This window comes from Chironomus tepperi, unplaced genomic scaffold (genome assembly GCF_022539635.2).
Source record: "Chironomus tepperi strain 1889 unplaced genomic scaffold, CSIRO-AGI_Ctep_v1 contig_351, whole genome shotgun sequence".
Lineage (NCBI taxonomy): Eukaryota > Metazoa > Arthropoda > Insecta > Diptera > Chironomidae > Chironomus > Chironomus tepperi.
Window position 1 is genome coordinate 177,425 of NW_027226473.1, and position 27,789 is coordinate 205,213.

A 27,789-nucleotide genomic window follows, 5' to 3' on the forward strand; every position below is an offset into this window, starting at 1 on the left:
CAAAAAAAAATATAATAATCATCTTAATTTATTCAATGTTGCTATTAGCAAGGCATCCAAAAACACACGCAATTATTGATATAAATTCTTCTCTGTGGATGAACGGACACGTGAATATTTGCAGACTGGTTTGATGTTGCAGACCGATTTCTAGGATGCGAAATGACGTCACTGAAACTTTTAAAGGAACTAAAAACTTTTTTTTTGTTTTTTTCTGGATTTTTTTGTATTTTTCTTAAATTTCAAGTTAATGCAGACATTATGCATTATACAAAAACAGTGCATTGATATTGATAATGCACATATAGCATGTAAGAATGTTTACTTCTTCTTCGACACACCAACAGTACGTCCACGACGTCCAGTTGTCTTTGTGTGTTGACCACGAACACGGAGTCCCCAATAATGACGCATACCACGATGAGCACGAATCTTCTTAAGACGTTCCAAATCTTCACGCAATTTTGAGTCGACTAATGAGGATGTCAATTGTGAATATTTACCATCGATGATATCCTTTTGTCTGTTAAGGAACCAATCTGGGATTTTGTATTGACGTGGATTGGAAATGATTGTGACGATTTTTTCGACCTGTAAATTGGACATTCATTAGTTCCTTTAATGCTCAAATATCACTTGACTCATTTTCTTACCTCTTCTTCTGTGCATTCACCAGCGCGTTTGTCTGTGTCGACATCGGCTTTTCTGAGAACGACATGAGAGTAACGACGTCCAACACCCTTGATTGCTGTCATTGCAATTGGTACCTTGCGTTTACCATCAATGTTGGTACTCATGATACGCAAAATATGCTGAAACTTTTCTGGTATGACGAGAGACATCTTAAAATATTCTAAAATAGAGAAGAAATGACATGATTAATATTGATGTTTTACTGGTTGAGAAATTAACATCCAGAGAAGATTTAACCTAAAAATATTTATCCACAAAATTTAATTAACATTTATCAACTTTTATGTTGTTCGGCTTATTAAAACTTGATGTTCCTTCAATAAGCATGAATTATATTTGCTTAGCAGGACTCAGAATTTGCATAAAATATGTAATTATGCTTTACACAATTTTTTGTTGACGAGAGATCAAGTTATTAATTTTATCACTAATTCAGCCTGTTTTACGGCGGAAACTAATGTGGATAGCATTTGTAGGTATCTTATCTGGATGTCCACGATAGATTCAGCAACTTGAATCCTTGTTTGACCGTAAAATTTAATTATTTTCACTCACTTTCTGCACGTTTGCTAGAAATATTTAGAGGAAAAGAAAGAATTTTTTCACTGAACGCACTCAAGTGTTTTTCAAAAATTCATATGACCGTTATCGACTATGTATTTTGACCTCTTTTTCAATCATTTATCAGCATCTAAGGATGTAAATAATCATATAAAGTTGAATGAAGTTAGTTAAACTATCTAAATGTGAGCAAATTTTTGTCTAGAAATTTTTGAAAGTTTCACCATTTTCTCATGGAATACTTTGTTCAAAAAAAATCAACGGTTGTCAAAAATTCAAATTTGTCAAAATAAATCGCAAATCAGTTTTTATTGAAAATTATTTTAATTTTGTTAATTTCACTAGAAAAGCTCATCAATAATGATTTAAAATATTTTAAACATAGAATATACATTCTAGTACACCATAATAAACTGTTTATATTATTAATAAGTATCGTGAATGTGATTTAAATAGAGTTTTTAAAGTGGGACGCATTGCGGTTAAAAAATATCTAAAACAAAAGATCCAGAATAAAGAAAAATTTTCAGGAAAGTAAATTAAACAATACATAAAATGGATTTTCCACCACCAGAAATGTCTATGCCGCCACCAACATTTCAACCACCACCATTTCATCAACCAAATTTCCAGCCAAGACCATTTCATCCAAATTATCATCATCATAAACCTTTCTACAAGTCATATAAACATGGAATGCAAGTTCAGGATGACTTTGATGGCAAGAGATTACGAAAAAGTGTGATGAGAAAGACTGTTGATTATAATGCATCAATCATAAAAGCATTAGAGGTAATTTTGCTTCTTATTTTCATATAATTTACAGTTCAAATATGTTGAATCATTGCAGAATCGAATTTGGCAGCGAGATCACAGAGACCGAAGAGCATTGCAGCCAGAAAACACATACATTCCTGATCTGTTGCCACCATCGAGTTACTTGGATAATCCAACTAACTCAATAACCACAAGATTCGTTAAGACAGGTAAATTAGCTGGTCACTGGATCTTAAAGGCTGCTCATTTCAATATTCTGGACTAGAAATAACATAATATTAATTTTACAGCTACGAACAAGATGAGGTGTCCAGTATTTACTGTTGCATGGACGCCAGAAGGAAGAAGATTGATTACAGGCGCAAGTTCGGGTGAATTTACATTGTGGAATGGCTTAACATTTAATTTTGAAACAATTTTACAAGTACGTTAATTAAAGTCAATCGATTATTATGATTAATGTTATTTTATGGCTGTTCCTTCAACAGGCACACAGTACATCAGTTAGATCTATGGTTTGGTCACACAACGACAACTGGATGGTGACTGGCGATCACAACGGTTTCGTGAAATACTGGCAGTCTAACATGAATAACGTGAAACAGTTTCAAGCACACAAGGAGCCTATTAGAGGAATAAGGTAGATCCAAAGATTTTTGTTTAATTTTACATATTTTTGACAAATAAAGAGAAACTTTCCCTAATTATGAATCCCCCCAAAAAGATCTCAAAGAATATCACAAATTTTTCTAAATAAAGATTTTTTTAATGACCATAACTAGTCTCCATAAAGATCCAGATTAATAAAGATTTAAAAATAAGGATCTTAACGACGCAATTTATTTTAAAAATAAATATTTTGATTCTGTGATAATTTTTACTGTGATAAATAATGATGAAACAAAATAAAGACTACGTCCATAACTTATAATTGAAATATAAAAACAGTGAAAAATATTGTGCATATTAAAAAAATTTGCATTTGTCAAAATATCTAGAAATTCTGTGAATAAATTTTTGGATATTATTTGCTGAAAGAAATTCCAAAGTCTTTTCATTGGATCACTTTTCTTATTTACCGACCTAGCTGGAGATGATAGAAAGAATTTTAAATAAAATATTTGCGTCAATCTTTTACATATCAAGGACATTTTTCTGTGCGATTATATGCTCACTGGATGTTTAATGAATAACGACAGAATTATTAAGTTCCCCAAAAATCCAAACTTAAAGAAGATTCGACAAATTTCGTCAAATTCAGAAAACCGTTAAATTTTCAAATATTTATAACTTAACGAATATTTAACGAATTTTTTTGTCAAAAATTTAAATTTGGAAAATTTAACGAATTTTATCAAATTTCAAATGTTGGAAAAAACGTTAAATTTTCAAAACTTAACGAACATTTGACGAACTTGTACATAAAATTCAAATTAAAAAGAGCCGTTACAAATGAAATAATTACTGATCGGTTACACCACGAATTTCCACTTCAAATGACCTTTATCATGACAATTTTTAAATAAATAAATAAAGAGAAATGAAAACTAATGTAGAATATCCCCAAAAAAAAATAAAAATATATCCACAAATAAATCTCATCAGTGCATCAAAAAAAAAACACATAAAATTATTTTCTTTTCCCATGCTCATAACAGCTTTTGTCCAACTGATACAAAATTTGCGAGCTGCAGCGACGACGGAACTGTACGTATATTTGATTTTCTACGATGTCAAGAGGAGCGTGTCATGAGAGGACATGGTGCTGATGTAAAATGTGTTCATTGGCATCCACAAAAGTCACTTGTTATATCCGGAAGTAAGGACAATCAACAGCCAATTAAGTTATGGGATCCAAAGAGTGGTCAAGCATTGAGTACACTTCATGCTCACAAATCAACTGTTATGGACTTAAAATGGAATGACAATGGAAATTGGCTTATTACAGCTTCACGTGATCACCTCCTTAAACTTTTTGATTTGAGGAATTTAAAGGAAGATATGCAGACGTTCCGTGGACATAAAAAGGAGGCAAGTGCTGTTTGTTGGAATCCAATTCATGAAGGACTTTTCGTTTCGGGCGGTTCCGATGGACAAATTTTATTCTGGAATGTTGGGTAAGTTGCATGCTTTATAGCTTCTATAGCTTATTATTTAATTTAAATTATTAATTTTAGTACTGACAAAGAAATTGGCGGAATTGAGGCAGCGCATGAGAGTATTGTATGGACATTAGCATGGCATCCATGCGGTCATATTTTATGTTCAGGATCAAACGACCATACTGTCAAATTTTGGACTAGAAATCGTCCAGGAGATCAAATGAGAGATAAATATAATTTGAATACATTACCTGCAAGTCTTGCAGGTCTAGAAGACTATGAGATGGATGAACATACAGTTATTCCAGGAATGGACATAAAATACAATGATGAAGAATATAATGACGAACAGATACCCGAAATGTTACAGCCACCACAGCAAGAAGAAAGTACAGCAAATAATGGAAGTACTGATTCTGCTGATGTTGGAATTATTCCTGGATTGGATCTTGAAGCACCAGCTAAAAAGCCTTTTATTAAGCCCATACCAAAAAATTTCCAGGAACAATGGAATGTCGAGTCAAAGGCAGAAAAACCTTATGGGCGTCAAAATGAGCCATTTGATATTCTAAAGACTGCACAGACTGTCCTAATGAGTGTTATGGAACGGCTTCCAGGCGTGCTGAGAATTGACGAGTCACGTCCAAATAAAGTAATTATTTTTGGAAAGGAAATTGATGTTAAACGTAAGTATTTAGAGATATGCTGTATATGTATGATATTAACATGCTTAAATTCATTTATAGCTGGAACTAGACTGTTTAAAGCCATTATGGATGGCAATGAAACTCTTTACAAATATCTCAATTCAGGAGACATAGAAGAGATGAACGAATCATCGTCATATGATGACAATAGCAATGGAAATTCTAATCAAGACAGTGCAAATGATAGACTAGACGGTGATGATTTTGAACCTCAAGCTAAGAAATTTCGTGCCGACGTTGACTTTGATAACAATTATGATAATGATAATAGTAATAGTGGTGGAATTCCATCATTACTTAATATTAATGTACCTCCGCCGGCAAATGCAAATTTTCCAGACCAATCAGCACAGAAATCTCCAACTGTATGGGATAATAATTCAGGATTTAATAATAATAGTAATAATGGAGCCTTTAATAATAATGCGAATAATCAAAAGCCAACACAAAGAACTCGTGAGGGGCGAAGACAAGGCAGTCGATGGTCGTCAAAGCGTTAATTATGTTCTAAATTAGTTTATATATATGGCAAATGTATGATACACATTTAATTATTCTATTAAAGCTCAAAAGAAAGAAAAAGAAAATGAAGATTTTTTTTGTTTATTTTTAACGGTCAAAAATAGTTTGTAAATTTTAAAATACCTGAGTAGTTGCGCACCCCTAAAAACAAAAAAGTTTTGAAGCTAACAAATCTGGAGAATATTGAATAAATAACTCAATCAATTCATTGTTTTAATTAGTTAAAACTAAATAACCGTACAGAATAAACCATAATTCATAGAATGGACCAGGATTTGAGTAAAATGAAGGTGAGATTTTGTGAAAATTTTTCATTTATAACTTTTGTTAACCTGGATTTGTTTATTTTTAAATTTTTCAAAGGTATCTGAGCTAAGAGAAGCTCTAAAAGCCAAAGGATTAAATACAACCGGCAACAAGCAGGAACTTATTGATCGTTTGACTGCATCTAATTCAGATTCAGTAATCGATCCGAAATTTGAGGATGAATTACTAAATGATGTAAGATATTTTAATTTATTGAATTAAAATCGATGATTTATAGCTATTGATTCTATTTTAGGATGATTTAGAAAGCGAGGAAAAATCACTTTTGGATTCAACAAATGATCTTTTGAAATCACCAGATTCATCAAAATCATCTACACCGGAATCGGCACCACCACCGAAAAAAATATCATTAAAACGAAATGTTTGCATAGAAACGCCAGTTTTTCCAGAAGAAAAGACAGATTCAACAGTGTCTGACAAGAATGATGTATCAGAACCAGATAAAAAGGTGGTTAAAATATCAGAATTGTCAGCAAAAGATAGATTGGAAATGCGTGCCAAAAAGTTCGGTGCCAATTCATCAGTAACAGTTAATTCCGCACCGCCATCCGCAAAATTAGAGGCTCGTGCAGCACGTTTCGGAATATCAGCACCTACAAGCTCATCAACCGTATCAGTAAGCAATAGTACGACAACAGATGTCTTACAGAAGCGAGCAGAACGATTTGGAGCCATTTCAGTTACAGCTAAAAAGGTAGAACTTGAAGACAAATTGAATAAACGAAAGGAACGATTTGGATCTGAAGGCAAAGTTACAATTACGGCACCAGGAAAGACGAGCGATGAATATGCTGAAAAGGCTCGATTACGATTAGAACGATTTAAGCAAACAGCATAAATTAATTTTCTTATGGATCTTTTTTTACCAAGTCTTTTTTTCTTTTTTTGTCATTAAACATGTGAGGTGAGATAGAAACGATGTAAAAATTTCTATGATATCTAATTAATCATTTATGTATTATTCATGAAAAATGAGAAAACATTAAAATAATAAAATTGATAAAAACAATAGCTTTTTGTGTTTTATGATGTTTCTGTGCTGAGCAGGCAGTTCTCTAGATGTGAAAAATTCTTTGAGTTGCACAATTTTTATTAATTACAGCTTGATTGATTAGAATTAATGCTTAGTTGAATTGATCCAAAAATAACGGTCATTTGGATTTCAAAAATATTTTTGGACAATTTTCAAAATAATTTGACCGTTATTTTTGGAATTTTTCAAAATAACGGCCATATTTTTTAAAATTTCAATGACCGTTACGATTTTTCAAAAACGAAAATTACATAAAATTCAAATATTTCATGACAGTTAGACACAACAAATCAAAATCTCGCCGTAAATTAACAAAAATTGAGCATTCGAGCACAAATAAATAATTTTTTGGATTTATTATTACGTATCTAAAGTTAATTTGTATGAAAAATATATTTGTAGTTAGACATTAGGAAGAAAAAAGTATATATTCAAAATAAGTCTAGAGAATTGCCCGTTATTCACTCGAAATTTACTTTATTTTAGAATAGTAATGAAAGAAAGAAAAATTGTGAACTTATAATAATAAAAAAAGAAATTAATAATGTTGGAAATGTTCTTCTTAAGCATTTGCTCCTTCAATTTCATTTGCTGCTGCTTCGGGCTCTTCATCATTATAAATATTCTCAGCCATTTGCCATACTTGCATTATATTATCTTCTGATACTGAACAAATCACCCATGGTTCATTAGGATTCCATGAGAAGTCTGAAATCTTTGCTGTATGTCCACCGTGAATGAATAATAGCTCTGGTGGTCCATCTTCTGCATCTTCAGCTGTTTGTTCTTCACCAATCTTTGATAAATCCCATACATGAAGACGACGATCAGTTCCGCTGCTAGCCAAAATTGTTTCATTATGTGGTGACCATTGAACTTGGAAAATTTCGTCTTTATGCGACTCAAATGAGTGCAATTTAAGCTTCAAGTTACGTAAATCCCAAAGAGCAACAGTCTTATCGGCAGATCCAGTAGCCAAAATGAATTCTAAATGGGAAAATCTCATTAGTTTATGAAAATCTTACAAAAAATTAGTTAAATTTACCTGAATATGGATTAAAGCTCAAACAATTGACTTCTGCGGTATGAGCATCGACAGTGTGTGATGGTTTTGTGGTATTATTAACTCGTGTATCCCAAATCATAAGTTTTTGATCATCAGCAACGGAACCGAAGAGAGATTCATGTAATAAATGCCATGCAACATCCTCAACAACAGCTGTATGTCCAGTAAAGATATTCTTTGCATCAATAATGCGATATTCTTTAGGTGTAGCATTAATATCCCATAAACAAATTGTATGATCATCACTTGCAGATAATAAATAGCCATTAAGATTTGGATTCCATGATAATCCATATCCTTCCTTTTGATGTCCTCTTAAACGTAAATCTGGATGACATTCACCCGATGGTTCAGGTTTGCTAGGATGTTTTGTATAATCAAAGACTAAAACATCTGATGATGGTGTTTTAGTGGCAATTACGCAAGGATTTTGAGGCATAAAACGTGCACGATTTACTTCTCCTTCGTGATTAATCTTAATTTCAATCTCAATCTTTCCCGATACACTTCCAAATCCACCAAATTCACCCTTTTCGTTGTCATAATGACTTGCATCAAACTGGAAATCTTCATTTGGTAATTGAACGCTTGCAATAAGTAGGTGGTTTTGTTCATCGGATGTGTGTGTTCCGAGAATTAATCGATGTACTGTATAATCTTTTGCTTCCGGTTTTGTAACGTCTGGAAGCCACTGAGCTGTCAATGATGGCCATTCTAATGCGTGGGTCATGACCAAATCATAAAGAAATGGTGTATTCTTCTTCCATATCTTGTATTCTTCATTGATAACACGTTCCTCTACTGCATCGTTATCAAAAGGTTCAGCTATAGTTTAATTAAAGAATATTTACATTATTAACCTTTATTTCTATTTCATAACATTATAAATATGTTTTATGTTACTTTATATGAGATAATATTATGTTTTTAGTTAATTTAACTTACCAACTTCTGCTCTTTCGCCCATTTTTGATTTTTTTAAACAACTTTTTCAATTGGCGCAAATTTGTGTTTAGCTTGAAAAAGTTTTATTTACTTTTTCCACTTTTTTAACGGTTTTTAATCACTTTTTCTTCTTACTATCCTTATGATTACAATAATTAACTTACTTCAATAAATTCTAGACGTTTTACTCCTCGTTAAACCAGTTAATTTGCTTAAATTAATCCCGGCGTCTTACTACTCGGCTTTGCGGCGTCTAGCTATGCAACATTGCGGGCAAGTTTTATGATTTATGAATTTTGAAGCAAACTTTTGAATTTTTGGTGACCGTTATTTTTGGATCTCGATAGAAACAACAAAATTGCTTTTTTCTCAATTTTCCTTAGTTTATTTGAAATTTAAGCAACAAAAAGTTTATTAAATTTCATTTCATTACAGATTATTCTCAAATAAATCAAGTTTACAGTTTTTCAATCAACAACGGTCAAAATAATTTCAAATGTTTTAAAATTCACCCACATTCATAAATTGCACACGCACACTATTACATAAATTAAACACAAACAATAAGAAACAGTGAAAATATTTGCCAGAGAATTTTTAATTCATTTAAATAGTCTATTTAAAATCGCGTTTCGCGGATAAAATTGTGTATTTTCTTGTAGTTGGGTGCATTAAGCGCTCAATTAACATAACTAGGTCATTTTCATAGGGTCTCTTAGGGTTTCTTTTTCAGGTTTTTAATCTCAACTAAAAATTTTTTTCCTTTAAATTTTTTTTTTCTCAAAAAATATCGAAATATCATTGAATAATTAATTAATGTGTGATTAAATTGTGTAAAATAAATGAAAATAAAAATCGACGTTCAACATGAATATGCAAACAATCCAGAATGATTCCGATCTACAATTATTGTATGCTCCACTTCAACTGTATCTTAAACCATTGGCCAACTTGACAATATCCATCAATCTTCCTGCCAATGTGACTGGAAAGACAATAAGTAATTTCGAAGTCATGGATAAGCTTCGTCAAATGATTCTTCCGGATACATTTTCATTGCTCAAGGTAAGGAACACAACTTAAGGAATCAAATAACTGTAAATTAATCAATGGAACTCCAATTTAGGTATCAAAAACAACTCTAGAGCTCCTTCGATTTGATGCCGAACTGGATGATCGTCATAAGATAAAGCATGTCATCGCACGACTTGATGGCAGACAAATTAAACTCACTGGATTTACAGAATATGTTAAAGTTCGATCATTTGAGTCCAGAAGTGCATTTCCAACAAAACATGATTGGGATTCATTCTTTCGTGATGCCAAAAATATGGATGAAATGCATGCAGGCGAACGACCAGACACAATCTACATATCTAATCTCCCAATTCGATGGTTTTGTCCAAGACATCATGAAAATGATGATCAAGTTAAGCCAAGCGAAGTCTTATTTAAGAGAATCTTTGAGAAATTTGGTGAAGTAAGGACAGTGGATATTCCAATATGTGATCCTTACCGTGATCAAATGAAGTCAGGCCTAACAGGACTCAAAAACTTTGCTTATGACAATGAAACATATTTTGAAGGGTAAGAATGACTTGATATACTGTTTACTGGATTATAAGTGATTATTACTTCCTTCAGATACGTCCAGTTCGCTGAATACGCATCATTTGTCAGGTGTATGGATGAGTTCAGAGCAATGAAGTTAGTGCGAAAAGATAAGGATAAATTAGTCGCTGTCAATATAGAAGTCAATTTTGATAAGACTAAGCATTTAAGCGATGTCAGCATTAAGAGACGAAAAGGTAAATGCCCTATAAGTTACACTTGTTTACAATAAATTAATGATAAAATTTAATTCAGTAATTCGTGAAAGATTTATGGAAAAAGATCGACAAAAAGCTGAAGAAGAAGAAAAAAAATTGCGCGCCGAGCAAGAAAAACGAGAAAAGGAAAAGCAAAAAGAAGAAGTTCGCAAGCAAATTCAGGCAGAACGTCGAAAGCAGCGCGAGGAAAGACGAAAACAGAAAAACATCAAAAAAATTACAGAATCTGAGAGCAGCGATTTAACAAAGAAAATCATCAAGGAACAGAAGAAGCTTTTAAAAGCTCAACGTAAAATGGAAAGTATTCGTCTGCTGGAAGCACTTTTTGATCGAATCAAATCAAAGTTTCCAGCAGATGATGTTGACGGTCCAACTAAAGATTTTAAAGGTTTTGATCTACGCAATAAATTGAGAAGTAAAAAGTCAAAGAAAAGTTCAAAAAGTGATGATGACGGATCACAAAGTGCTAGTAGTGTTAGTTCCAATGAAAGTAGAAAGAAATCAAAGAAACATCGTGACTCGTCAGCATCTAGTTCAGCAAGTTCAAGTTCATCTGAAGATGAATCAAGCAATCATAAAAGTCGTTCAAAATCATCATCATTAAGGCCCGTTCCTAATAACATGTATTCATCGGGATGGATGCCCAATCCTGATACAGGTGAGTGGTTTCCAGCTCAATATATGTATACACCATTTTTCCCTGGAATGGCACCAATGCGACCATATTTCAATCCTAATTATCGTGGAAATTACCCAAGACGCGGACGGGGTCGAGGACGTGGGTATTATAACAATGAAAGCAGCAGGTATGTGATGATAATAATTTAATTTGTAGCTTAATACATTGGATAATACATTCTGTTAGATATCATCGACGAAACGATGATGACTATTATAATGAACATGATGATAGACGTTCATACTCAAGATCACCACGTCGTAGATCATATTCAAGAAGCAAAAGGTAAATTTCAATCGATAAACAGCTTAGCATTCAAATATTAACATTCACTATCACCTATTCAGTCGTACTAGATCACGTCGTCGACGATCATACTCGAGAAGTCGAAGGTAAGTCATGAAAATTCAATTTAATCTCATTTATCTAATTTCAATTTTTATCATTAGCCGTTCAAGTCGCTCACGCTCGAATCACAGACGTTCAAGATCTCATTCCTCACGATCTCGGTCTCGTTCAAAATCCTCACGTCGTCAACGTAGCACATCAAAATCAAGATTAGTCACAACATTAAGAGATGGCAATGTCAAGAAAACGCCACCAACTAGACAAAATAATTCACGTTCACGTTCAAGATCTGGTTCCGGATGGTCATCCGATAATGATAATCATAAACGAAAGAAGCGACGAACTTGGTCACGTGAAGCGTCACCGTCAAGAGAAAAAGGTGGAATAGAAACAAATAAATTGTTAAAAAGTGCTCGTGAGATTCAACGGCATGTCCAGCAGAAATTAAGAGAGCAGCAAGAAGCCGAGGAACGGAAAATGAAAGAAATGGAAAAGCAGCTTGAGGTTGAAGCTGAAGAAATTGAGAGACGAATGGAAAAAGAGGCAAATGGTATTGAAAGTCCACAAAGTGATCAAAATAATCAGCAATCAGGTGACAGGACAAAAGGAAAGACACCGGAACTATATACACCACCACCTCGAGATACATTCACTCCAGAAATAACAGCATGATTAAGTTTATAAGTTTTTATTGCTTTTTTGATAACAATATTTTTAATTATAAAGGAGTAAGACTCAGCATGAGCAGAAGAAATAAAAACTAAGTTCAACTAATAATATTCAAGACGTACAATTCAAGAAAAACAAGTTTCTATGTCTACATTAAATCTAATATTTAGGAATAGAATGTAAGTACTGATGTTTGATTTCCTCTAACAAGCAATATAGGCGGCATATCTGATGTGAGCATTTCAAGCCAGGACATGTAAAGCGGTGCTGATACAGTTCCCTGTTAAATAATTCAATATTTACTTAAACTATTCTCAACTATTAATGAGATTTTGATTACCTGACGAGGCATTGGCAATGACATGACAATCAACGATGCTTGACTGGAATGTTGATTCAACATTTCACGTAATCTAAGATGTCTATAGGTCTTATCCTCAAGTTGCTTAAGTTCTGTCATTGAAACTGTATTATGTTCATTTTGGCCTTCATAAAATCCATTAAGTAAATTTTGATGCATTCTTATTGTATCTTCCTTTGGTCGTTCAGTGATTCCTTGAAGCATTGTCAAGGATGAGTAGTCAATACGAAGTTTTGCTAGGAGATTTGCCATACTGGAAGATGAGATGGATATTAGTAATTTGCAAATATATTAATCCCTAAACTTACTTTCGTTCCTCAACTTCCAATTCGTGCTGTCTACTTGAAAGTGCAAATACTCTAATTTTACAGTTGGTCCAGTTTGAGCGCGTTGAGATTATGTAAGGTAAAAGCATAGTCAGACCACCGTCATCATAAAGCCACCATACATCAATAGTTCCTTTCTGTTGCTTAACATTGAAAACATTCATGGCATCCATAACATCTTTAGGAATTTTAGTTCCACCTTGTGTTGCGTAGTTAATCTCGCTTGATGACATTTGACTTTGTTGCTTTTGGAGGTTAGGTAAGGGAGCTGGAAGGGATATATTTGTTAAATACATAAGCATAGCTAATAAAGATCTTATGTCATACCTCTTTGTGGAGTATTAATAGATGATGTGCTTGAAACCATTCCTTCCAAATTCAAATTAGAATCGACATGCATGAATCTTGTGGTCTTGACTTCTGGCGATGCTTCAACATCAGTTGAGAAGTTGACGGATGTACTATGAAGGAAGTTGTTGCTTTCCTTATATTGTGGTACGTATTGTGAGAAGTCGATTCCTGATGGGAGACTCAATAATGCAACGGCTGAACGGCAATTGAATGCGGTGCTGTAAAATTAATTAATCACAAATCAGTGAAAAGTCATCAACATATTGATCATTATCAATACTTACTGCAAGCTATTAAAGTATGTCTGTAAATCTTCAGGACTAGATGTTCTCCAATCAGCCTTGTATCCCATAAGGACGATATTGACTTGTAATTTACCGAAACCACTAGCTTGAACCAAAGATCGAACACCATCCTCAAATACAGCACTGTCAACAAGATTATAAAATCCTTTGATCTTTCTTGCATCCAACCATTTCTGTGCATCATTGATCATCTCATTACGACGACGATATGAAATCTTTTCCCTGACAACGTCACCGACAATCATCAATGAATGATTCTTCGTGATCAAATGTGCCAAATCAACCAATGGTGGACGAACATGTGGACTTCCAGCAAGGACCAAAACTTGTGGATGATAATTCTTAATATGGTCACTAACACGCTGTAATCGAAGAGCAGCTGACAATGCTGTCTTATAAGTTTGCTCTTGTGTACTGCTTCCCCAATTAACATCTGGTTTACGATACATAACAAGCAAATACAGTAGGAATATGATGATAAATGTGATGAGTGAAAAGAACCAAGACAGTAAGAACATGATGACAACACACAGCATACATCCAAACAAGCTTAACCATTTATTATAAAACTAAGTGATAGAGAAAATATAAAGTTTATAAATAAGCCAATCTGTTGACAAAATTGATATTTACTGAATAAATTATAACTTACTCTGAACGTTGGACGCCATCCAAGTGGCTGAACAAAGGCGGCATGGAATGTACAGAAGTTAATAAGTGCATAAGCAGCAAGATAGAAGTTTGAAATAAGTGGTGCAACAGCATTCAAATCAGCAATTAAGAGGAAAATAGCAGATACAATAAATACAAGAACGTATCCTCTGTAAGGCTCTCCATTTTTGCCGTATGGCTTCGAGAAGAAGAAAAGTCCAGGATAGATACGGTCAACACCTAATGCTTGAATTAAACGTGGAACGGAGAGAAGATTTGTCAATGCTGTACTTAATGTTGCAGCCCAACATCCAGCATAGATAAGACCACCCCAAATAGACATAAGTTGCATAACTGAATAGCTGTTTTGGAGTCCATATTCGCATGTCTGGAAAGGTATTATCATTAATGTTTTAAAGATAAGGTTTGAAAATCAGCAAACTTACATGATTAGCAATGCAGTTAAACTCATATGGGAAGGATCCATTAGCAACATCCATAATCATTCCAGATCCATCTCTCATTGCAGCAGCACCAGCGAAAATAGCGAAGCATACATAAGAAATTGTTGAAATCAATAAAGCAAGCAATGTTCCCTTTGGAATAGCTGATGCTGGTTCCTTCAAATCACCGCAAATATTAGCACCAGCTTGAATACCCGTAACAGATGGGAAGTAAATAGCGAATACGGTAAGTAAGTTTTGATTTAAACCTTCACTGAATCTATAGTCAGGCTGCAAATTTGATTTCAACACTTCCATTGAGAATCCATTAAATCCTTTCGCTGTATCTTCAACTGATCTTGGTCCCATCATTGCGCCGATCAAAAAGTCAAAAATGGCACCAACAATAATCACGACTAGTACGTTCTGTGCTTTTACTTCCCATTCCATACCGACAGCACAAATGATAATCATGATGACTAATGCAACCATTCCAACAATTCTGACGTCATTAACGCCACCATCGACAATTTTCCATCCATGATTCTTAAGGAGGTCATTTAAAGAGTCACAAAAACCGATTGTGTTCATAGCAGCCGCAACCGCATTAGCAAATGCAAAGACAATACCGACAGATGCTCCAAATTCAGGTCCAAGTGATCTGGATATGATGTAGTAAATTCCACCTCCTTTAACTTCACCATTTGTAGATATAGCTGATAGTGAGGATACAGTAATAAGGCATACAATCGTTGATATTCCAATAATTCCGAGTGTCGTTAAGACTCCAGCTTGTCCAACAACCCATGACAGACGCAAAAAGAGCATAACACCCCAAATATTGAGTAAGCATGGAATTAAGACACCTTGAATCCATCCTAACTTAAAATGTCCATGTCCAGTCGTTGCATGATCATCACCCTCTGCTTCATCCTATTAAGTACTTAATTTTACAACGTGTTTTTTTGATTTAAGTGTAAATACACTTGATAAATAGTTTTATGCTTATTACATACACGAAACAATAAAGTACTTACAATTTTTTGCTGGGGATCGCCATGTAATTCACCAAGTGATGGACGTTTAAGTGCTCTTTTTGATATACGATAATTATCTAGTCGTGGAAGTGCTTCACTAAATGATATAAATGCGAAATATTTTATCGAGAATGTTTCAATATTGGAAAATTTTTAAGTAAGTTTTTGAACCTCAAAAAGCACACAACTGATTTGAGAATTAAATTAAATCAAAAATTAACAAGCTGTTAATAAGATTGACTAGATTTTTTTCACAAGCATTTGATAATTGGATATGATCGAGTTATCATGTCTTATTATGAATTTAATTTTTAACACTTAGAATACGTTATCATAAGTTAGCGATCAAGTGATCTAATATCCTGGATTAAGTCATAATTCAGTTCAGGGGCGGAGTCAGGGGGAGTAATTGGATGAGCCACCAAGAGTTGAAAATATGCAGAACTAGAAGTCGACTCCGGATACGGTTTAACTAGTAAAAGGAAAAGTCTACTTGAAGACTCAACGGTTTTTCTCAAGTCGAATCATAAGTCGACCGAGTTATCAAGTCGACTTTTCAATACAAAATCAGAGTCGACTAAATATAGGAATATATTCAAATCTTTTGGTTGTTTTTCAAAGAATTGGTTCTTTACTGTTCTTTATAACTTGTTTAAATGGCTACTGTACATCAATCTCTGAAAACAGATTATGCGCTGTATATCTGAGCTCATATAAACATAATATAGATTTAAGAATTATTGTTAAAAGGATAAAATCGATGCGCTATATGAATTCTCGGAACGTTATCCGAGCAGATAAGGAGCCCGAGTGGACAAAAATACGTTATAACTAGTTGGTGGCAAGTTAATGTCCAGTTGATGACTAGTTCTAACGTATTTTTGTCCACTCGAAGAAGATGCATATGAGTATTATCTCAAAATTGAGCATGCTCAATTATATTGATTGATTATACCAATGTTGCTCAAAATTTTGTGTCATGGCACAACCGAATACAGCATGTGGTTCATGGTATTTTGGCGGTAAACTGGTGTGTCGCGAAACATAGTTTGGACAATATTGTGCTATACTCAAAAGCAAGCTAATTTAAGCAAGCATGCTCATTTTCTGTTAGGGTTTGTCAATCGATTTAAGAGAAATAATGAATCATAAAAAATTAAAACTTTTGAGAAAATATGAAAAATACAGCAGAAAATAAATATTGGAAAGGTCTGAACATTTTGTTTACAACAAAAATTAAATTTTCGTAATATTTTCTTGTCGTGCGACCTAATTTCAGAGTCTTATTCTCAAGGCTATTTGGGTTCAATTTAAAAAGCTTGAAAGCTTTTAATTTTATTGTTTTCACTTAAAACATATTAATTTTATAATTTTTTAACTAAACTTACCGTGTCAATTGAGCAAAACTGAATTTTCTTCGATCAATTGATGAAACAGGAACCGAATGGGAATTTTTTCGGTGTATTAAGTCATTCACATTGAGAGACACTTCTGTAGTGCCTCGTTTATTATTGTCATTATTCATATTTCCGTTACTTACACGAGTAACCGTGAATCTTTCCATAATGTTCAAAATTCAACAATTTTTTTTTTGGTTTTTCACTTGCATTCACAGATTATTAGTTCTTGATTGCATTTTGCATTGCAATATCACTCGAACAATCACAGAATTAACTCAATCTACAAATTAATTATTGGATATTTATTATTATTAAAAAATAAACCATGAACTTGCGGTTTTAAGCTTAATTTTTTGTTATGCACTGCGGAATAAATATAGCAATTTTAAAATAGTTCACGATCTGGTTTTTTTTTTTTTTGCACCAAAAAATTGTTATTTTGTTTTTCCCACGAACTTAATTAGTGATAGTTAGTGATATATATATTTGTAATTTATTGCTTAGTTTTGTGCTAAATATGCTAAGTATTTCGAATTTGTAGGGTGATTATATTTTGAAAATTATAGTAATGTTTATTGAAATATTGAAATTTTAACAAACTTTTACTTTTTTTTAAAAAAAGTTTTTTTTTTGCAAATTTAGAATTTTTTTAAAGTTTTTTGAAATCACTTTTTTGATTTTTCTTCTTAAATTCAAATGATTGAAATCAAAATCGAGTTGATTGACACTTAAAGTAAATGTAACTTATCTTATAATTTAGCTTTTTCAATTTAAAATTAACGATTTTGCAAAGGTTTTATTGCGATTTATAAATTCATTATTAATTCATTACTAATAGATTGTTATTTAATTTGACGTGAAAATGAGTAGTAAAGTGTTTAGCGGTGTAAAAATGATTTATTAAGAAATTTATTGGCATTTTCATTTAATTGATTAAAATATCACTTCAGGGAATTTTTTTAATTGAATTATTAATTGTCACTGATATGCTTATTTAAAATTGCTTGTTATTTTATATTCCGTAAAAGGTTGAAAATTGATTAAGGATCAGAAAAAAATGTGAAAATTTTGGATTTTTTAAAGAGAACTTTTAAAATTTGAATTTTTTATTCAAAAATCGAGAAAAGTTGCTTTTTGACGATTTACTTTATTCTGACAAACAATTTAATTTCAGAAAGGTGGAACCGACTGAAGTGATTAAAAATTAGTCTTTTTCTTTTAAACCGTTAAATATCCTGTGTATTGATAGACACATGTTACATCAAACATGATCGATATCTTCCAATTAACGGCTGATTGATAACTGGCTATGTCCAACTGGCTGGAACTGCCAAAAATATTTTTATTTCATTTCTCGACGAATCATGACTTTTTAAGCATGTGATCTGATCTCAGGAACTAAAAATTTCAATATTTGAACCAAAATATGAAATCGCTGTTTTTAAATAAAACAGCCAAAAAAATGAGAATTTTGAAAAAGCATAAAATTTTGCAGATCAGTTTGAATATTAAAATCTTTTAATTCTTCGAAATTAATCATAATTGAGTCACAAAAAAAATTTTACAATCAATTTCGATCCCAAAAAATTTTAAGATCGTAAAAAAAAGATCGAAATTTTTAATTTAAATCCTACGATCATAATTATAATTTTGAATTTTATGATTTCAATTACGATTTTTTAATGCAATTTTTTTGATTTCGATTTTTACGATTTTAATTGTAATTTTTATTTTTAAAAATTTGAATTTTTCTTAAATTTTTGAATTTTTAATTTTTGTTCAAAAGATTTGAGTTTTTATTTAAAATTTTTAGGTTTTATTTAAATTTTTAATTAAAAATTTGAAGTATTTATTTAAAATTTCATTTTTTAGGTAGATATTTTTTTCATTTGTTTTTGTTTTAAGTTTTCAATTTTCTAATTTTTTTCAATTTTTATTTAAATATTTTTTTTTCAATTTTTCTTTAAAATTGTAAGTTTTTTAAAATCCAAAATTTACAATTTTCAATATTTCAATTTCAATTTTTTTCTGACACTTAATAATCCACAAGCACTAGATCATCACCAGTCAAGCTATAGCTTCCAACTGATTCGATATCTGATAAATCAATGCTAAGAATTTTTCAATCAAGTATTAAATTCTTACTATAATAAAAAGCCGACAACTAGACACGGACATCAACGATTGTTAACGTTTAAGTGGAAAATTGTCGCTTATTGGCAGTGGATTTTATAGCTTTTTCAAAAGAACACAAAACTTCGTGTATTCTCCTCGCTAATTGACACTCTTCGTTGTAAGGTTTTTCTCTATATTTTTTTATTTTTTCTCAAATATGTATGAGCTATAAGACAGCAATGATAAGCTAATGCAAAAATATAGAGTACTTAGCAATTGAATATTTGAACTTTTCATTTACATTTATTATGGTTGTAGATGAGTGTAAATTTATTAAACATACAAGACTTGGCTCTTTTTCCTCTAAATAAAATCAAAATAAATTGTTTTATGAGCTTTAGTAAAGTGAAAATATCGACATTTTGAGCTTGAAATACGATAAAATTTTATTATTTCTTATTTGTTTACAAATTTTTTACAAAGAAAATTTCAAGGAAAAAAAAATCTTAAAAAGTGTTTATGTTGCAAGGCCATCAAGAATAGAAGGTTAATACTGAGGTTTGATTGCCACGGACGAACAACATTGGTGGCATACCAGCTGATAAGACCTCCAACCATGACATGTACAGCGGTGCAGAAACTTCTCCCTATTCAAAATATATGTAAAATGTATTAAATTAATGCTAATAGAAAATCAAAATGAAAAATCTTACTTGTCGTGGCATTGGCAATGACATAACGATTAAATTGGCTTTCCTTGAGTGCTCACGCAACATTTCACGTAATCGTAGTTGACGATTTGTCTTATCGCGCATTTTTTCGAATTCTTCATTTGTTACAAAGCATTGATCATTTTCACCTTCTCGGAATCCGCTAAGAACTTTAGAATGTAACTTTGTTGTTCCTTCTTTTGGTAGATCACTGATGCCTTGCAACATGACGAGTGACGAAAAGTCGATTCTCAATTTCTTTAGTAATTGAATCATGCTGAAATGGAATTAATATTAGAATTTAAACTTAATAATCCGAGTCTAATTGCTATTAGGTTAGATTCATTCTTGGGAAGGGGTTGGCGAGAGCATACCCAGAAAATGGGTGAAGAGGTGATGACCCCAAACCCGCCTTCCCAGAACAGGCCGTCAGGGTTGACCTGACTACATTCCTAATTAGGATACATCCACTTCATAAGACCTTTAAAAGAGGCTAAGCCGGAAAAGGGTTCGACTCCTAACCTGCCCTTCATCTTGAAGGTTTCTAGGTGTTGCCCTGACTAAACCAGATGTACTGGCTATTCTCCTGGACTACACTCCTAATTAAGTACCGAATATATACTAACACCTAAAAAACAACTTACTTCTGTTCCTCAACTTCCAATTCCTGCTGTCTATTAGTCAATGCGAATACTCTAATTTTACATTTTGCCCAATTTGCTCTCATCGTCATGATATAAGGTATGAGCATTGTCAATCCACCATCGTCATAAAGCCACCATACATCAATTGTTCCTTTATCTTGCTTAATATTGAAATAGTTCATTTCAATGTCTTCTTTTGACATATTCTTTGGATCAATTGATTTCTTGCTCATGTCTGATTTTGGGGATGTTGCTGATTATGAAAATAAATTGATGAAAATTAATTAAGAATTCGAATTAAGGAATTATGAACTTACGTGTCATTGGAGGATCATCCAATCCATTCAACGATCCATTACTTGACTGCGCATAACCTAAATTAGTGAGTCCACTATTTAATATCAATGAATAGTCAAGACCATGTGGCATTCGAAGGATTGCAACCGAGACACGATACGAGAAAATGTTACTAAAAAGTTCAAAAATTGTCAATTAAATTCACATAACCTTAAAATAGTAAATCACTTACTGTAAAATACTATAATAAATTTTTAACGACGAATAACCAGCGACAGCCCAATTTTGTTGATATCCCATAAGTACAATGTTTGGTGACAATTGTCCAAAGCCACTTGATTGTATCATTAGTTTAATGCCTACGTCAACGCTTACATCGTCAATAAGATTATAGAATGCCTTTATATTCTTATCATTAAAGTACTTGTATGCTTCTTTTACTTTCTTTGCTCTTTCAGAGCTCGTCATTTTTTCCGGTCTTACATCACCGACCATTAGAAGTGAACTATTTTTTGTTATCTTATGTGCTAGATCGATCAAAGGTGGGCGACTGTTGGATGTAAAATGTTTAAAAATTAGTTCTAAAGCCATAAATTCAACTTACCTAAATGGATTTCCAGCCAGGACTAAGATTTGTGGATGATAATTTTTGACATGTCCACCAGTTTCCTGAAGACGATGTGCGGTCGATATGATATTCTTATAAGCCTGTTCCTGTGCACTACTACCCCAATTAGCATCAGGTTGTCTATAGTGAACAAGTAGATACAGTGCAAATACAATCGATACAGTCACGAGTGACGCTTGCCATGATAACACGAACATGATGACAACACAAATCACAAAACCGAAGAGACTAAGCCACTTGTTATAGTACTGAAGAGAAATATACATATTTAGTGTCATTTAATAAGAACTAATAAGTATATTTCTACTTGCCTTAAATGTTGGACGCCATCCGAGTGGTTGAACAAATGCAGCATGGAATGTACAAAAATTGACAAATGCATAAGCAGCAAGATAAAAGTTTGTAATCAGTGGTGCAACAGCATTAAGATCAGCAATCAATAAAAATGCTACAGACACAATGAATGTAAGGACATATCCACGGTAAGGTTCACCAACTTTTCCATAAGGTTTAGCAAAGAAAATAAATCCAGGATAGATTCGATCAACACCTAAGGCTTGAATAAGTCGTGGAACAGACAAGAGATTTGTTAAGGCTGTACTCAATGTTGCTGCAAAGCAACCAATATAAATCAGTGTTGGCCAATAGGACATCACTTGCATTTCTGAAAAGTTGTTATGAAGACCAAATTCGCAAGTCTGAAAAATCATCAAAAATTTTAATAATCAGGCTTAAATCATAACAAAAATCAGACTTACATGATTAGCAGCACAGGCAAAATTGTAAGGCAATGACTGATTAGCAATCTCAGATACAATACCGGATCCATCTCTAACTGCTGCTGATCCAACGATGAAAACAAATCCTAAGTATGTAGCCATAGATATAAACAATGCTGATATTGTTCCTTTTGGAATTGCTGATGCTGGATCCTTCAAATCACCACAAATATTAGCACCAGCTTGAATACCCGTAACAGATGGGAAGAAAATCGAGAAAACTGTGAAGAAATTCTGATCTAATCCTTCACTAAACCGATAATCCCTTTTTAAATTTTGTTCTAAAACTTTCTCAGAAAATCCTGTAAATCCTTCTGCAAGAGCTTGTTGATCACTCGGTCCCAAAATTGTTCCAACCATAAAGTCAACAACAGCTGCAACAATAGCTAAAAGTAAAAAGTTTTGTGCTTTTACTTCCCATTCCATTCCAGTTGCACAAACAATGATCATGATAAGAATTGCAACAGTTCCAATAATTCTTGTATCATTAATGCCACCGTCAATAATTTTATAGCCATGTTTTGATAGTAAATCGTTTAAGGAATCACAAAAACCAATTGTATTCATCGAAGCTGCAACAGCATTTGCAAATGCAAATATAACACCCAATGATGCTCCAAATTCAGGTCCAAGTGATCGTGACACAATATAGTAAATACCACCGCTTCTCACATCACCATTTGTACATAGTGCTGATAAGGATAATGTCGTAATTATGCAAATAACTGCCGATACTCCAATAATAATTGTTGATTCAATTATTCCAGACTGTGCAACAATCCATCCCATACGAAGGAACAGCATAACACCATAAATATTAAGTAGAACAGGAATAAGAACACCTTGAATCCATCCTAGTCGGAAGTGAGGATTATGACCTGCCATCATGACTTCATCTTGATTCTAAATCATAAAAGTAAGTAAAACGTCATTAAATTTTTATTAAGCCTCAATCAGCGATCATTTGTTACGCAATAAAATCATCAAATCGCTCTTTTCTATTAGCACATTGAGTTTGAGAAATGATAAATGTATGTAACTCAATTCGCACGAAGTATATCATTTGGTAATGACTAGCTTAATCTGGATATATTATGGCGTCCAAGGTGGAGCATGTGATGAAAATGCAGACAGTAAATAAAATCGAAATTTCTCTTTTTTTGACTGAGAATTTGGTGATTTGATCGAATAAAGGAGTTTTTGGGTGGCTGGTTGTAGATTTGAAGGTTAGGAAGACTTCTTGGATGTAAAATGCATCCAATTCTAGATCTTAATGTTAATTATAGTTCCTAGATACTCACAGTTCTTTGATTTTGATCTCCATAAAGCTCACCAATTGATGGACGTGTAAACAAGCGTTTAGACAACCGAAAATGATCAAGTCGAGGTAGTTTCTCACTGAAAATCACATGATATTAAAATTATTTATATTTTTTATAATTATAAACTTCTTTTGTACCGTGTAAGTTGAGCTAAGCTCACTTTTCTATCAAGACCATCAACTTTGTCATTTTCATCTTCAATATCAATTGATCGTTCAAGATTAAGATTAGGCACAGGTGATATTTGGAATCTGGAATTCATCTTGTACTTAATATTTTAATGTTCAGGATTTCTCTGATCTTTTTTTTCAATTTTTTTTAAGATTCCTTTAAATTTTATTCATTTTATTTTTTATATTTTTTTGGCTTTTGTTTCACTTATTGTCACAAAAATCACCCACAAACTATTGAGATGATAGCCATGAGACCCCTATATATACACGCCCGAAAAAAAACAAAAAGCATCTAATTATTACCTTAATTTTGTGTCATATTGATCAATTATCATCCATTTTACACCTTTTCGAATGATCAATTATTTGTTACATTAACCTCCATTGCGCAATAAACAAAAAAAAAGAGAATATTCAATGTTGTCAACAGTCGGTAAGATGTGGATGTGAAATTGTTCACGAAATCTTGAATGAAACCCGAGCAGCGCAATGCTGGGGAATCGTATTTTTGATGTTAAAATGCAAAGTGTCGCCTGAGCAACATCGCATCTTGTCGTTAATACGTTGACGTGACATTATCTTACATGTTGTGCTAATGTTGAACAACCTGTGTCCGAATCTTATCGTTAAAGCCGCGACACATAGGTGCCCTCCATGTTGTGTCAGTGTTGAGTATCCTGTGTGCCAAATCTTACCGTTGATGCGTCGACGTAGAAGTATTCCACATGTTGTACCAGTGATGCACAACATGTGTGGCGCCTGTAAATTTTGGAAATGACATGAACCGTATGTCGTGTAAGGTTTCAATCTAGACTAACCACCAAGGTATGTCACAAAAAATAAATGGTGGACATCACTGTGTTGCGCTGTTCGGGAACGGACATGATAATAAATAAATGAAAGTCTTTAAAGATTAGTTTATAATTATAGATAGATCATTTTATTTCTCTCAACAACGATATGATTATTGATTATCATTTTCATTAATTTCTATATTCTTCATCGCTTCATCGACTAGCTTTTGAATGTCGGGTGGAAGAGCGGCAAGTTCACTTGATTCTTCTAATTTTGTTTGACTTTGACAATCCTCAATTTCTTCCTCAATATCTTCATTGATTTCATCATCATTAAGTATTTTAATATAACTTAAATGCTTAAATTCAGTCGAAATGTCACTCGTTGATTGAGTTTCAAATTCTGATGACATTAAACTACGATTTGATTCCGATGATTCGCCAAAGATTCCGTTAACTTTTTGATAATTTTCCTCCTTAATTAGTCTCAATTCTTCGTCAACTTTTGCTGACGTATATCCATTTAGTAGAAATTGTGATGGAGACAAAAGTGATTCAGGCTTAGTTTCACCTGATAAAACTGCTATTTTCTGCTCTAATGAAGCTAATTTTGCTGCTAATAATCGATTAGTTTTCTTTTGATGACCCAATGCTGTTGTTTTATCATTTAAATTATCTAATAATGCTAAACATAGAGCTTTTAAGTCAGTTATTGTTGCTGCTTTAAGTGGAAGCTCAGATACAGTTCCATCGTTTAATAGCTTTTTAACTAGATTAATAGAATAAATTCATTATTAAATAATATTCAGTATAATATTCATTCATACCTTGTTTATGTGACATAATCATTTGATTATTTCGATCATCACCTAACTTAATAATTCCTTTTACACGTTTTTGCTCCAGAAGATGCTGAAAATATAAATTATTAATAAATAGTTAATTAAATTTGCTATTAATAATTTATAAGAACTTGACAATCGTAGTTGATAACTGATTTAACTGGTTTTGTAGTGGATAAATTCTGATTCATATGGAAAAAACATTAATGAAAATGGCAATGAATGAATTCATTGACTTGTCATTAACTAATTATGACGAATGTTTATCCACTAGGGAATAGAATCTCTAATACGCGTATAGTTAAAGGAGTTGTATGTGGGTAGACTGAATCTCAGCACTAAAGACTTAATGCTTAGTCTCACTTCAATGGTTTGCAGAAGAGGTGAAAATTTACTCGACTTTATAAAGAATTAATTTGACTTTTCCATACAAAATCTGACTCGATTTCGAGCTCTGGTTTGTAGTATAGGCATTCAATCATTCATTCATTGTGATTTTGATTATAACCTAGATTAAGAAGAAGTTAGATTCATGCCTCGCACATTTAAGTTAGACAAATTAGAAGCTGCGAGTCACAATAGAGATTATTATCAATTGTATATCAGGTTGAGACATTTGTTTAAGTTCGAAATCTGTTAATAACTTGAGATTTGTTTGTAAGGCAGAAAAAATTTGCATTTTTCATACAACTTGTTCTGAATGAGGATAGAACTCGCGTGCTACGATTTCCAGTATTATGCTCTTACCAAGCTATCGGCTAAGTTGTTTTGCAATTTGCAAATTTAAACTATTATTCTGCTCTAAAGTTTTCTAGAAATTGTAAAGTCCTTAACCGTTGATCCTTTACCGTGTCGTATTCTGAGGCAAATCTCAATTATACCAAAAAATATGACTAAAGTGAAAACACCAAACCGGTCCATAAGACTACAACTCTTATTTGGATCAGAGCCATGCCAGATCTTAAAGGTCTGATCAATTCTGATTAAACTGATGTCGCACTATATCAGCACTCACCTGTAGCTTATCATGTCCCTTCTTTAAATATTTCACCTCACTCTCTAAATTGGTCGACTTTTCCTGAAGAAATTTATTTTCTAAAATAAGAGCATCAATATCAATAGTCTCATTTCCTTTTAAAATAGCACTTAATTCGTGATTTAATCGATGAGCTTTACATTTAAAGGCATCACGTTCAGTAATAATTTCTTCCTTTTCATCAAGCAATGAACGAAAATCAAATTGTAGTTGAGCATTTTTCTTCTTTAAAGTTTCTAATTGGTCAATTAACTTTCCTTTCTCGTCATTCCATAGCTTTTGCATTTCATCATTCATAACTTCCTTATTCTTAACTTCTTTAGTTTTTAATAATTTTGACATGTCGACATTCTTGGTTCTAAGTAGCTTAATGTCACCTTGCAACTCATACAACTTCTGCCTTAATGTTTCAGCTTCTGTTTGTAATGAAATGTTTTTCTCTCTCGTTTGATTGAGTAGGAAGCCTAATGTTGAACTGGAACTACCAAATGTATCATTATGTTCCGACTTTTCGAGACTATTCTTCATCGCAGAATAACGCATTTGAATTGTTTCAGCCATAAGTTTAAATTGATCTCGTTCTGTACGATATCGTTCAACTTCCGCTCGCATTATCTTCAATGCCTCATTTTTACTTTGCAGTTTGCGATGCATCGCCGTGTTCTGTAAATTAATTCGATTCAATGAATTGTGATTAATATTAGATTTTAAATGATAATTTACTTCTAAATCGTAATTTTCCATATGTTCGTCCATAAATTTCACACGATTACTTCTTTCACGTTCATGAATTTGATTTAACATCAATGTGCGAGTCAGTGTCTGAGGCTTAATTATATGTGTGAAACTGTTATATATAAATCAAATCATTGAAACTTAAAATGCATTTATTTTTATTATTTTTTTCGATAATTTGAAAATATTATTGTGATAGCAACATGGCATGCGCAATGTTGACAACTGGAAGTCACGATTTATTCATAATCAACCGTTAAAATTCAAAAATGTGGGGATTTTGTTAACATTGGAATGTTCATTTCCTTTCCAGTTAACGGCTTTTTATGCAACATGTTTTGGGTCTACATGCTGTGTACAAGCTATGACGTAAAACATTTTCGCGATACAGAAAAAAATACTAAATTTCGTTCGTACATGCGATAATCTTTATGAAGGGAATTTTTTTGTGAATATTTGGATAAATTCGCAATTTATTTTCTAGAATTGAAGATTATCATGTTGTCGTGTATTTTTTTCAATTTGTTCTGTTAGGATTATGGTCAGTTTTTAAAATTTAATGAATACTTTGAGTTAGTT

At 32.6% G+C, this 27,789-nt stretch overlaps 7 protein-coding genes across 7 annotated transcripts; 2 read left to right on the plus strand and 5 right to left on the minus strand.

The window, feature by feature from the left end:
- Positions 1–197: 197 nt before the first annotated feature.
- RpS18 (ribosomal protein S18) lies at positions 198–1,302 on the minus strand. Its single transcript, XM_070645125.1, has 3 exons — positions 1,249–1,302; positions 654–853; positions 198–591 (listed from the first exon to the last, which is right to left on the minus strand). The coding sequence occupies exons 2-3, from the start codon at positions 840–842 to the stop codon at positions 322–324; spliced, it is 459 nt and encodes a 152-aa protein (XP_070501226.1). The 5' UTR covers positions 843–853; positions 1,249–1,302; the 3' UTR covers positions 198–321.
- Positions 1,303–1,554: 252 nt separating this feature from the next.
- LOC139094212 (uncharacterized) lies at positions 1,555–12,399 on the plus strand. The gene is made up of 14 exons (XM_070645188.1): positions 1,555–2,046; positions 2,105–2,240; positions 2,322–2,455; positions 2,520–2,671; positions 3,690–4,148; positions 4,209–4,819; positions 4,880–5,337; positions 9,589–9,801; positions 9,863–10,323; positions 10,381–10,544; positions 10,603–11,371; positions 11,431–11,529; positions 11,592–11,636; positions 11,694–12,399. Exons 1-14 carry the CDS (start codon positions 1,810–1,812, stop codon positions 12,262–12,264), a joined length of 4,509 nt encoding a protein of 1,502 aa, XP_070501289.1. The 5' UTR covers positions 1,555–1,809; the 3' UTR covers positions 12,265–12,399.
- Positions 5,481–6,701, plus strand: LOC139094191 (SAP domain-containing ribonucleoprotein). Its single transcript, XM_070645166.1, has 3 exons — positions 5,481–5,652; positions 5,726–5,863; positions 5,925–6,701. The coding sequence occupies exons 1-3, from the start codon at positions 5,626–5,628 to the stop codon at positions 6,528–6,530; spliced, it is 771 nt and encodes a 256-aa protein (XP_070501267.1). The 5' UTR covers positions 5,481–5,625; the 3' UTR covers positions 6,531–6,701.
- On the minus strand, positions 7,176–8,997 carry Caf1-55 (chromatin assembly factor 1 p55 subunit). Its single transcript, XM_070645165.1, has 3 exons — positions 8,737–8,997; positions 7,771–8,616; positions 7,176–7,712 (listed from the first exon to the last, which is right to left on the minus strand). Exons 1-3 carry the CDS (start codon positions 8,756–8,758, stop codon positions 7,288–7,290), a joined length of 1,293 nt encoding a protein of 430 aa, XP_070501266.1. The 5' UTR covers positions 8,759–8,997; the 3' UTR covers positions 7,176–7,287.
- On the minus strand, positions 12,265–19,306 carry NKCC (sodium potassium chloride cotransporter). Its single transcript, XM_070645164.1, has 10 exons — positions 19,169–19,306; positions 17,124–17,415; positions 15,736–15,832; positions 14,702–15,631; positions 14,257–14,643; positions 13,584–14,173; positions 13,276–13,517; positions 12,931–13,216; positions 12,602–12,875; positions 12,265–12,541 (listed from the first exon to the last, which is right to left on the minus strand). Exons 2-10 carry the CDS (start codon positions 17,297–17,299, stop codon positions 12,428–12,430), a joined length of 3,096 nt encoding a protein of 1,031 aa, XP_070501265.1. The 5' UTR covers positions 17,300–17,415; positions 19,169–19,306; the 3' UTR covers positions 12,265–12,427.
- Positions 19,307–19,670: 364 nt separating this feature from the next.
- Positions 19,671–24,021, minus strand: LOC139094208 (bumetanide-sensitive sodium-(potassium)-chloride cotransporter-like). Its single transcript, XM_070645183.1, has 10 exons — positions 23,768–24,021; positions 23,610–23,706; positions 22,288–23,211; positions 21,841–22,227; positions 21,506–21,777; positions 21,134–21,451; positions 20,922–21,073; positions 20,605–20,857; positions 19,964–20,237; positions 19,671–19,897 (listed from the first exon to the last, which is right to left on the minus strand). The coding sequence occupies exons 1-10, from the start codon at positions 23,890–23,892 to the stop codon at positions 19,784–19,786; spliced, it is 2,916 nt and encodes a 971-aa protein (XP_070501284.1). The 5' UTR covers positions 23,893–24,021; the 3' UTR covers positions 19,671–19,783.
- A 695-nt stretch (positions 24,022–24,716) lies between these two features.
- On the minus strand, positions 24,717–27,418 carry LOC139094209 (coiled-coil domain-containing protein 149-like). Its single transcript, XM_070645184.1, has 4 exons — positions 27,199–27,418; positions 26,455–27,138; positions 25,425–25,509; positions 24,717–25,366 (listed from the first exon to the last, which is right to left on the minus strand). The coding sequence occupies exons 1-4, from the start codon at positions 27,277–27,279 to the stop codon at positions 24,768–24,770; spliced, it is 1,449 nt and encodes a 482-aa protein (XP_070501285.1). The 5' UTR covers positions 27,280–27,418; the 3' UTR covers positions 24,717–24,767.
- Positions 27,419–27,789: the final 371 nt, after the last annotated feature.

What these genes read in the sequence shown, in the direction of transcription:
- LOC139094209 (XM_070645184.1), bottom strand. Translation starts at nt 27,279, where the DNA reads ATGTTAAATCAAATTCATGAACGTGAAAGAAGTAATCGTGTGAAATTT. An exon ending in AGGGACATGATAAGCTACAG is followed by an intron (nt 25,510 to 26,454) that starts GTGAGTGCTGAT and finishes TTATATTTTCAG; the next exon opens with CATCTTCTGGAGCAAAAACG. An exon ending in GATTATGTCACATAAACAAG is followed by an intron (nt 25,367 to 25,424) that starts GTATGAATGAAT and finishes CTATTAATCTAG; the next exon opens with TTAAAAAGCTATTAAACGAT.
- RpS18 (XM_070645125.1), bottom strand. Translation starts at nt 842, where the DNA reads ATGTCTCTCGTCATACCAGAAAAGTTTCAGCATATTTTGCGTATCATG. An exon ending in GTGAATGCACAGAAGAAGAG is followed by an intron (nt 592 to 653) that starts GTAAGAAAATGA and finishes TCCAATTTACAG; the next exon opens with GTCGAAAAAATCGTCACAAT.
- LOC139094191 (XM_070645166.1), top strand. Translation starts at nt 5,626, where the DNA reads ATGGACCAGGATTTGAGTAAAATGAAG. An exon ending in AGGATTTGAGTAAAATGAAG is followed by an intron (nt 5,653 to 5,725) that starts GTGAGATTTTGT and finishes AATTTTTCAAAG; the next exon opens with GTATCTGAGCTAAGAGAAGC. An exon ending in AGGATGAATTACTAAATGAT is followed by an intron (nt 5,864 to 5,924) that starts GTAAGATATTTT and finishes ATTCTATTTTAG; the next exon opens with GATGATTTAGAAAGCGAGGA.
- NKCC (XM_070645164.1), bottom strand. Translation starts at nt 17,299, where the DNA reads ATGGAAAGATTCACGGTTACTCGTGTAAGTAACGGAAATATGAATAAT. An exon ending in ACATACTTTAATAGCTTGCA is followed by an intron (nt 13,518 to 13,583) that starts GTAAGTATTGAT and finishes TTAATTTTACAG; the next exon opens with CACCGCATTCAATTGCCGTT. An exon ending in TTGGAAGTTGAGGAACGAAA is followed by an intron (nt 12,876 to 12,930) that starts GTAAGTTTAGGG and finishes CTCATCTTCCAG; the next exon opens with TATGGCAAATCTCCTAGCAA.
- LOC139094212 (XM_070645188.1), top strand. Translation starts at nt 1,810, where the DNA reads ATGGATTTTCCACCACCAGAAATGTCTATGCCGCCACCAACATTTCAA. An exon ending in CACAAGATTCGTTAAGACAG is followed by an intron (nt 2,241 to 2,321) that starts GTAAATTAGCTG and finishes TTAATTTTACAG; the next exon opens with CTACGAACAAGATGAGGTGT. An exon ending in TCATATTCAAGAAGCAAAAG is followed by an intron (nt 11,530 to 11,591) that starts GTAAATTTCAAT and finishes TCACCTATTCAG; the next exon opens with TCGTACTAGATCACGTCGTC.
- Caf1-55 (XM_070645165.1), bottom strand. Translation starts at nt 8,758, where the DNA reads ATGGGCGAAAGAGCAGAAGTTG. An exon ending in GGGCGAAAGAGCAGAAGTTG is followed by an intron (nt 8,617 to 8,736) that starts GTAAGTTAAATT and finishes ATTAAACTATAG; the next exon opens with CTGAACCTTTTGATAACGAT. An exon ending in GAGCTTTAATCCATATTCAG is followed by an intron (nt 7,713 to 7,770) that starts GTAAATTTAACT and finishes TTTCCCATTTAG; the next exon opens with AATTCATTTTGGCTACTGGA.
- LOC139094208 (XM_070645183.1), bottom strand. Translation starts at nt 23,892, where the DNA reads ATGAATTCCAGATTCCAAATATCACCTGTGCCTAATCTTAATCTTGAA. An exon ending in GAGATCAAAATCAAAGAACT is followed by an intron (nt 23,212 to 23,609) that starts GTGAGTATCTAG and finishes TTTATGATTTAG; the next exon opens with AATCAAGATGAAGTCATGAT. An exon ending in GATGGCGTCCAACATTTAAG is followed by an intron (nt 21,778 to 21,840) that starts GCAAGTAGAAAT and finishes ATTTCTCTTCAG; the next exon opens with TACTATAACAAGTGGCTTAG.